General features: G+C 40.3%; 2 protein-coding genes across 2 annotated transcripts in view; one reads left to right on the top strand and one right to left on the bottom strand.

The window, feature by feature from the left end:
* The window catches only part of LOC138006800 (caldesmon-like), a 14107-nt gene extending 4401 nt beyond the window's left edge, over window positions 1-9706 (bottom strand). Inside the window, exons 1-5 of the mRNA XM_068853370.1 lie at window positions 9622-9706; window positions 9219-9489; window positions 3117-4889; window positions 1569-1969; window positions 937-1220 (exon numbers count right to left, since the gene is read on the bottom strand). Of these exons, the coding sequence (XP_068709471.1) occupies window positions 937-1220; window positions 1569-1969; window positions 3117-4889; window positions 9219-9477 (2717 nt within the window). The 5' untranslated portion in view covers window positions 9478-9489; window positions 9622-9706. The remainder of the gene's footprint in view (window positions 1-936; window positions 1221-1568; window positions 1970-3116; window positions 4890-9218; window positions 9490-9621) is intronic.
* Window positions 9707-9817: 111 nt separating this feature from the next.
* The window catches only part of LOC138006802 (RCC1 domain-containing protein 1-like), an 11420-nt gene continuing 11237 nt past the window's right edge, over window positions 9818-10000 (top strand). Inside the window, exon 1 of the mRNA XM_068853374.1 lies at window positions 9818-10000. This exon is cut by the window's right edge and continues 97 nt beyond it. Coding sequence (XP_068709475.1) covers window positions 9818-10000 — 183 coding nt within the window.

The following is a 10000-nucleotide window of genomic DNA, read 5'->3' as shown; positions in this document are numbered from 1 at the left end:
TTACGCGAGAAAACTAAGACAAAGCCTGAAGGAAAAGTGCTGTTCAGTGAAACATCCCAGCTGGACCACGAAAACTATTTCCCTTACACTTGACTACCGATTTTTTGGGGATTAAATATAACCCTCCAAATTTCTCATGACTTCTAACTTCCAATCCACCATCCCTCAGCCAGCCATTGACTGGGCGAATTGACTGCATGCCTTCTATTTCCAGATTTTCTTATCACCTTTCCATCTTCTGCTGCGAGCTGCCAATTAGAGTTTACGTCGACTTTTCCTCTTGAAAAAAAAGTTGGTAGGTCACTTAGAAATTTCGCAGTAATCTTGAATTTTTGTGAAACGTCACGGTTGCCCCATTATCATGGTACAAAGAGCTTTGAATAATAACGAAAGGGAAACCATAAGTCACAACTAATCAAAAGTGCGGCGCCCAAGAAAGTTCAAAACAAAAATGAGCGATACCGAATTTTTTGGGATAAAAACGCTTTAGTTGAATAAACGTAAACAAATTTGATTGTAAATTAATTGTCCTGTGCTTTAAATAATAATCGTTTTTTTCGTTACTGCTTTTGCCCTTTTTATAAAAGGCGCCTAGGTCGACAGAGGAGAGGTTATCAGGCCCATGAGCAAAAACTGTTTGGGGAGGCCTAGGGAGACCTACGTCATTTTATCGTCGGTCAATCTGGAGAGGAGAAAATCGTGATTACGACGAGGACATCTACCACAAAGAGTGCTTCCATGGTGCGCGCTCTACTAGTTTTGTCGACGGTAATTCACAATTATTGGTCGCTTACAACTTTTAGCTGCTCTTGAGAAAAAATCACGAAAAAAAAATAGAAACATCCTGTTAGAAGAGAGCTGAACAAAAATCTTCAGGAAGGTCTCGATTATTCAAGATATGGTTACCAACGCTCAAAAAATTATGGGAAACCTTACCAATTTTCGAAGGCCTTCTGTGAAAATGTCTTTTTTTCTTGACTTTCATCCATTTCTTTTGTTTTCTTTTCTCGTTGCTCCTGTTTTTTCTTTCGATGTCGTTCTTTGAGTTCTTCGTCTTTCTTTGACTTCCATGATTCAAAATACTTTGCGGCGTCTCTCGCCCTGAGATTTTTCTCCGTTTGCTTCTCAAGTTCTTTCTCCATCGTCTCCTTTTTCTTGGCATGCAATTCCTTGTTTTTCTCTTGCTTCATTTCATTCCAGGATTCAAATGCCCTCTTTGCCTGAAGAAAGAGAAGGTGAAACGCAAAGGCCAGCAAAACTAACGACCTATGGCTGGAGAAGAAACAGGAAGTCCGCACTTGGCGAAGTTAAAGCTCTTATGCCCAGTTTCAGAATTCAAACTTGGAACAACAGTGGTTGCTAGTTATGTATGCGAGGAATCTGAGCCAATCAAAAACCGAGAAATATTTTAAAATGAATAATAATGAGAACTAGAGATCCCGCCACTTATTTTACATAAGAATAACATCTATTGTATTCTGACGCGTTCTAACACAGGACGAACTGGCGAGTGCTAACAAAGGTGACAAAACTAGCTTCGAAAATTATGCTGAGTTTTTAATGCTTACCACTTTCTTCCGCTCTCGTTCCTGAATCTCCTTCTCTTCCAGCTTCTTTTTCTCAGCAGACGTTTTTTGCACTTTGTCCTTCAACTTTTCTCTCTTCCTTGATCTCCACTCGTCATACACTGCCTGCCTTATCGTTTCAGTGTCCATGAAGCCACTTTGTTGGGAGGTTCTCCCACTGCTATCTTCGCTCCATACACCGGGGCTGGTTTCCCTCAAGTTGCTCATTGACGATGATCTCTTTGGTGTTACTGAACCTCCACGCGTGGTGCCCCTAGCATCTGCCCACAGTTCTCTTGCTTCCTCTCTCGGGTGAGGTGATCTGGTCATTGTCTCTATTTCCTGGTTGGCTCGTAGTGGGCCTGACTTGCGAGACTTCAGTTCATGCTTTGAACCACCAACATCTGTCACACATTTTCGAGCCATATCAAACTTCATGTAAACCAAGACGACTAGGTATAGTATACCTAGTCGTCTAGTGCCTATAAGGCACGCAAAGAACTTCAAGTGGAAGCCAAATGCTAAATTCTAGAAACTAACTTGCACAAAAGAAGCGTTTTTGTTTTAAATTTCCCGGGCGCCACCATCTTAAGCCAGTAATTGCGCCGTGTTACGGTTGCCTTATTGTTATTATGCCAAAGTGTTTTCTGTCATAACTACAGTGTCTTTTTTCCCTGGTACAAGCACTTTTCTAAAAAATTTGATTGGGAACACAGCGTCCTCCGGTTTAAACTTATTCTTTCGAAGGAGTCAAGCTGCCCTTGCGCAGTGGTGCATGAGGGCACTCGCCTCCCACCACTGTGGCCCTGATTCGATTCCCAGACTCGGCGTCATATGTGGGTTGAGATTTGTTTGGTTCTCTACTGTGGTCCGAGAGGTTTTCCTCCGGGTACTCTGGTTTTCCCCTTTCCTCAAAAACCAACCTAATATGAGTTGATTTAATTTGATTTCTATACAGTTTCCGATTGATCGAGTCGGAAAATACCATAATATTCTTTGTTTGTCCGCCCAAATTTTGCATAAGGATTGTTTGGGACCTACAATGGTCCCAAAAGAAAACAAAAACAATGCTTATTCAAAATTTGGGGGGGGGGGGGGACAAATAAAGAGTATTAGGGTATTTTCCGGTCAATAGACCTAATCGGCTAACTCAATGTTGTATCCAATTGCTGGTTTTCACTCACGTGATCAACAGCCATGTTTTTCAACGAAAACAAAGGGAAGCGTTTGCATAATAATAGAGTTAAATTCCCGGAGGATTAGGTCGGGGCATCAACATGGCCGCCTTTTCTTTGTTTAGGGGCACCAACATGGCGGTCGTGACGTCATGTGAAAACCGAGAATTCAAATCTCACGTTTAAATATGAATGCTACATTATCATGCAAATACAATACACAAAGAATCTTAATGCCGGGAGATTTGAATTGGGTACAACATTGAGTTAGCCGATTAGGTCTATTAGCGTCTCAGACACTTAAATAAAGTTCATTATTATAATTATAATTAAATAAAAGAAATCTCACACTATCATTTTCGTTTGCTGAACTTACCTGAACCCAGTGGGCCTTTCTTTCTAATCACTCTGTCCTCTGCCAAAGTGCCAACGACATTCTCCACTGGAGGAACGTGCTCCTCAAATGTTGCTGTTGCGTTAGCTTGTGCTTTCTGCCGTAGTTGGGCCAACAAAGAGCCTTTCTTACCACTCATGGGACGTTGAGGGGTTAGGCTCTTCTTCAACAGAAGCCTCTGGGACCCATCTACAGATGGACCCTTTTTTGACTGCAATCCCTTCGTGGAGGACATGGTTTCCAGACTTGAAGCCCTCTTCATCGCAGGTGCACTTCCTGGGCGCTTTACAACGTCATTTTCATCTTCCTCCGGTTGCACCTTTTTACTATGTGCTCTTAAAATATCATCAACAGTGGCACGACTGGGTGGATCCGGCTTTCGAACTTTGCCAAAAAATTTCTCCTCGGCGTCGCTCTCTTCGATATCCTGCTTTTTCGTACCATCTTTTTGACGACTAAATGAATCTCGATTGTCTAAAGCTTTGGAAGAATCATCTTCACCCTCATCTTCTTCCTCCGATGAATCTGACCTAACAACTGACATCCCAGGTCGACCTTTGACCTTTCCACGCTGCCTGCCATGTCTTAGATTTCCTAAGTGTTCAAGCTGTGACTCATCATCAGTGCCTAAGAAAGGTTCATCATCATCATATGTGGAGGTTCTTATTAGGGGAATCTGCGCTCTAAATGGTTGTTGTTCTAACATATCGTTCCTTCCAGAAGGATCCACTGATTTCCCCTCAGAATCTTTTTTCCTTTGATATTTAAAACCCACAGGATCATCTCTTCTAATTCCTTCATGTGTTTCGTCTGAAACCCTTTTTGTCCTTTCATATTTATACGTTCTGACATCTTCCTCTGTTTGTTTTTCAAGCGTTTCTTCCAATGTCTTTTTCCTCCTGGATGGAACAACCGGTTTCTGTGATAAGCTCCTCGTTCTTTCGTACTCATAAGCACCAGAATCGTAATCGCCCTGCCTCTGATTTTCTGCATCTAAAGTCTTTTTACTTCTTGATACAGCCATAGGTTTTTCTGGTAAATGTTTCAAAGTATTATATTTGTCAACTCCATCATCTTCTTCCGTCTCCTGCTTTCCTTCAATTCTCACTTTACTTCTTGAAGGAGCTTTTGGTTTTTCTAACAAAGTATTTTTTCCTTCAAATTTGTAATTCTTGCTATCTTCTCCTCTTCTAAGAGCATCCTCGTTTAACTTTTTACCTCTTGAAAGAGATACTGGTCTTTCTGAAGAGTCTCTTTTGGTCTTTTGTTGGGCATACATCTTTATTTCAGTACTGATTCCAGTATCTTGAAGCTCGTCATCTTCAATTGTTTTCCTCCGTCTCATAGGAATTAAAGAGTTTTCTTTTATATATCTAAAGCTTGTGTCATCATCATTAACATCTTCCTCTACATTTTTTCTCCAGTCATCTTCAATAACATCAAACCCTTTGTCAAATAACTTAAGTTCTCCTTCCCGTTTTGCCAAACCTGGCCTTTCCCTTGCTACTGCTTTCGGGGGAGTCGTTGAAGGTGACATTTTCTCTCCTCGATGTTGTCCAGGTGATGTCCGAGGAGGTGCGACAGGACGTTCAATGTCCCCTCTCTCTTTCGGTCCATTTTTCCCGTCTTCAGAGAGCAAACCACCAACATCTTCCTTCGAAAACTGCCTTTCTTTACTTCCAGCTGATTGAGTTTCAAAATGAGTCCGCCGAGGGGAAATTGTAGGACGAGTTCTAGAAGCAGATTTTGGTTCCCCTAAAGAGGGAATTCAAAATAGTGGACAAACTATAAATAATTATTACAAATTAGGCAATTTTGGGACGATCATTCAAACAGAGCCTGATCGATCAATCGGCGCCTAGCAAAATCGCATTTTAAATCATTTTTGTTTTGGCTAATTAGTATATACAGTTTTTTATAGTCGAAAATTGTGACGAGAAAGCAACTCAAGAGTGAAGTTGTTATGTCGTTATGTGCAAATGCACATAACGACTAGGAGAAACTTCTAGAAAGTTCAATAGTCCAAGTTAGATTTTAATAACCGTTTAATAACTGTTCCAATTGTGTTTATTCCAACACCACGTGATTTGAAACAATAGTGTCCTTTGGTCACCCGCACCGAAAACCTATAAGTAGTATGTTCAGTTCTTGAGGCTTGTTTTAAAAGAACTAAACACAACGGGCAAATAAGTTACAGTTGTAGCGCTACGGTGAGTTACATCATGAGTGCACATGAGAGGAACATCTGCATTGGTAGTAAGAATTCCGCATTCCCAACCCTAATTTCTAGATAAAGCAAACACAATAGAAAGGGTTGACTGCCATAAACTGCTGGTTTTTTGTGTAAGCAATGATCTCCTGGAAATGCACATTGAGAATACATACATGTATCTAAAGTGGCTTCCAAGCATTGTATGCGATGCTGTATGCAATGTAATGTAATTATGTAATACTGCAGTTAATTATATCTAGGCAAACTGGTCCGAGATGAAAAGGAGAATTCTGATTGGTTCTCTGAACGGTCCGAATTTTGCAACATGTACCGCCAAGATAGACCGTTCCAGCCTCCCACGCAGACGTTCTTAGGGCTTTGTCAACGGCTGTTTACCCACTATTTAAAGAAACCAATCAGCATTGTGTAATTGTGTTGTGCATAGCCAATCACATGCTGCGAAAGAATGTCATACAAAACACGAGTTAATTACCCAAAACTGGAAAACGGCCTCTGATTGGTCCGTAATCCAAGAACGGAAGTGGTTTCTCGTTTCAGCAGACGTTAGTGGAGGTGGAACGCATGAGAAAGCCCTAAGAACGTCCGCGAAGGAGGCTCGGACCTGTCTCGAAGCAGCGTACATGTATATAAAGGTTCCCACACCATTCACATCTTTCATTAGCTCCTTCTGTTTGTCCACCAGAAGTCGGACATTTCTCTATTGTTATTGGTTTCTCCAGAGCTTGGTTGAAAACGTAATATTGCAAGTTTATGGACCTCTCCTTTTAGGCATGGTCCATAAACTCACAAAAAAAGGGAACTTGACTAATATTTTCCCAGTACGGACCTCATGCTAGTTCAGTAATTAACAATAGTTATTCGCTAAAGCCTAGGTGAATATCAGTGAATGAAAACCGAGACGAAGTTGAGATTTTTATTCACCGATATTCACAGAGTCTGCGGTGAATAATTTTATTACATGTAGTATAATGGATGGATTAAATATATGTATATTTAAAGAGCGGGTTATACACATATTTATGAGAGAAGTGATAAATCGGCTTGCACTTAGCGGGACAATTTAAAGGGGCTAGGTCACGCTGTTTTAGGTAATTTTGTTTAATTTTGTTAGTTATGAGCTCTAAACGTCAAATTGGCAGAGCAAGAGTCTTTCAGTTGCAAAATCACGGCCACGTAACAATTGAGAATGATTTTTCCAGCTGTTTAAATGACATTTTGATATAAACTGATGTAAATTTGAAAAAAGGTGGGCCGACGTTTTTCAAATTTACCCAAATGCAATCCATTTCAATCCTCCCCAGTTTTGTCCATCCTTGTCCCTTCTTAGCTTTCCTGTGTTTTGTTTGAGTTCTTCTATAATTTTGAGCCGTTATTTTGTTATTTCAGTTAATTTTATGACCATTTGATCAATGCTGAAATTGCCTAAAATTGCGTGACCTAGCCCCTTTAAGCAATTATATGTATAAATTGTCTCTTAAAGACAATTGCCTAAATTGTCTATGTGAGACAATTTAAGTTATGGACTAGTCCATAACTTGCATTTCAAATATATACATTCATTTAATTCATGGAGTCTTTCGTGAGAACAAATGAACCCAGCAAATTGACCTACTCCCAACTGAGTGACTTGATAGCTCAGTTGGTTAACATCATTGCTCTGGAATCGCAGAGGTCATGGATTCGAATCCCGTTGGAACCATCTGAATTTTTTAGGTATCCATAGAGTGTTTTCACGTGACGTGATGGCGGCCATGTTGGTGTTCCTAAACAATGGAACGGCGGCCATGTTGGTGTATCCAACTAATACTCCCGGAATTGAGCTCTATTATGATGCAAACGTTTTCTTTGTGTCGGAGGAAAAACAAGGTTACTGATCACGTGAGTGAAAACACTCTATATGGACTAGTCCATAACTTGCATTTCAAATATATACATTCATTTAATTCATGGAGTCTTTCTTGAGAACAAATGAACCCAGCAAATTGACCTACTCCCAACTGAGTGACTTGATAGCTCAGTTGGTTAACATCATTGCTCTGGAATCGCAGAGGTTATGGATTCGAATCCCGTTGGAACCATCTGAATTTTTTAGGTATCCATAGAGTGTTTTCACGTGACGTCATGGCGGCCATGTTGGTGTTCCTAAACAATGGAACGGCCGCCATGTTGGTGTATCCAACTAATACTCCCGGAATTGAGCTCTATTATGATGCAAACGTTTTCTTTGTGTCGGAGGAAAAACAAGGTTACTGATCACGTGAGTGAAAACACTCTATAAGAGACAATTGCTTAAATTGTCCAGCTACACTGTATTAAAGTGAGAGGATCACTTCTCTTATTAGTCTATTTATTACATACCCAACCAAAATATCACGTCTCTGATTGGTCAATGATGAATGCATAAGTAGGTTATAGAGTGCAATACAGAAGTTGCTATGGAAACAAAGCGATGGTGTAATTTTGTTGAGTACATAATAAAATAAAAAATCCTATGAACTTGCTTGTGCATTTCGTGATTTATGGTCACTTGCCATGTTTTAAAAGTTCTCAAATTTTGCAGAAGTACATGACTTGTACAACCCCAAAACATCGCTCGTGCCCATAAATTTATCATGAAATGCACTCAAAATCATACGATTTCCTATATACGTTTAACATGTCGCTGGAGTTGACCTTGCTACAATTTAAGCTCACTGATTTCTTGTTGTATAATTATTATTATCATGCTGCTTTGTGTTAGCACAAGCTAAAAAAAACTGCCTTGCCTTTATTCAGGGGCGGTACGTAGGTAAGCAATAAACTTAGAATGACCCACCGAACAGTACTCTAAGCCTCACCCCACTCCACTCGACTCACTGGTCAGCCTGTTTCAGCCTAATGGTAACTTATAATGGAGGAATCATTAATTTCATTGCACAGAAGTAGAGGGAGGGAAATGCATTTGGAGGAGAGAGAGGGGGGAGGGGGGGTTACAATTTTAATAACCTGTAGGCTCAGTGGCAGGAGCAAATCAAAGCAATGCCCTTTTCTCGCCTTTTTTCTCCCCAATTTTTTCTCACTTCCACTTCAAGTCTTCAGTACCTCCTGCCTGGCCGGTTCCCCAGACTTTTTGGTACCAATACCTTTTAAGCCTGTGCCAAGGGGAGGTGAATTGGGGAGGTCAATTTTTTTAAAGGGTATGCTTTACACTTAAGACTGGTTTTAGGACTGTCCGTTTTAACACTGTGGATATTAAATTTCTTGGAAAAGAAGACTCCCCCTTCCCCTTCGTGACAAGGTAGCTCTGATCCCCATGGGATGACTGTCAATTAAGGAAGGCGACTTTTTTTACAGAACAGCGGTGTATTACATTGAGTGTCTCGTGTTTTTCATTTAAGACTGCAATAAGCTACATGGTATCAATATGTGAACACAGAGGATTGTATGACAAATGAGACCGCAGACTGCCTACAAATAACACTGATAAACAGTATTTAAGTCAAGAGCGCCGATAAACAGTGTTTAAGTCTTAATAAAGCACCCATTTTAAAACGGTTAGCTTTAAATAACTGTGACTTCGGGAGGTCCCATGATTTATGAGTCAATGAGTCAATGAGTCATTAGTCATGAATGAGACTCACAGTCAATATAGCAATAATTTATAGATTAACCCTAAGCCCTCGTTTCAGTGATTAGGCCTAGGCACTCCCTGAAATTTTTGCTTTCATTTCATGGGTTAGGGTAACTGCACTACCTCATTGACTCATGACTCATTGAGTCATAAATACTTGATAAGTCTGCAGTCCACGGTCTGCAATCTGCAAGTGTCATATAAACAAAACGAATATTAAGTGATAATTACTACAACTTACCTTTCTCACTTTCTTTATTGTTCGTTTCTCTAAACAATTCATCCAGTGAATCACCAGCTCTTCCCGAAGAGGTGCGATTGATCCTTCCGAGCGAATTCTCTTCATCCGAATCTGAGTCACTCAATTCATGACTTTCAAACGGTACTCGCTTAGTTGAAGTTTCCTTTACAATGAATTCATCGGCACTGTCGTGTAGATTCTCCTCTCCCACTGAACCATAAGTGACTTTTTGTTTAACCAATGTTCGCTTTGTGCTCATATTTTCAAGTTACTACATATACAACAACATGTGATCAATAAACAGAAAAACCGTTATTTTGAAAAACATCGAATCATCGTCAAATCATTCCGAGTTTTAATACACTGCTTGCTTTTTTTTTAGCTGCAGACTGATCGATGTCACCTTTCCAGTAGCAGTTGGTTGACAGGATGCTGTTTCCATGCTCTTTAGGCAAGGGAAGTAATGTCTCGAAAATTGTAGAAATGCGATCGCTTCTCTGAGAAATATTTACATTATATTACTTTGCATCCAGGCCTGCCAAAAGAAGGCCAAGGAACCCAAAATTCAAAATGGCGACTAACTGGCGCGAAAGTGGTACATGTTCACGTACAATAGTCCAGCATCTGATTTTATGACTATTTTCATGGCTGAAACGGAGAAAAGTGCGACCACCTTGAAGCATGATTATAGTGCCTCAGGAAGTCTTCTTTGTTTTGGCTTTGGATACAATGGTTTTTCGCAGTTAGCCAATAACAGTGTTGCGGATGAAGTCCATAAAGAG

Source organism: Montipora foliosa, chromosome 6 (genome assembly GCF_036669935.1).
Source record: "Montipora foliosa isolate CH-2021 chromosome 6, ASM3666993v2, whole genome shotgun sequence".
Taxonomy (NCBI): domain Eukaryota; kingdom Metazoa; phylum Cnidaria; class Anthozoa; order Scleractinia; family Acroporidae; genus Montipora; species Montipora foliosa.
The sequence above is the reverse complement of the archived record's forward strand: the minus strand, read 5'-3'. Positions and strand labels throughout refer to the sequence as shown.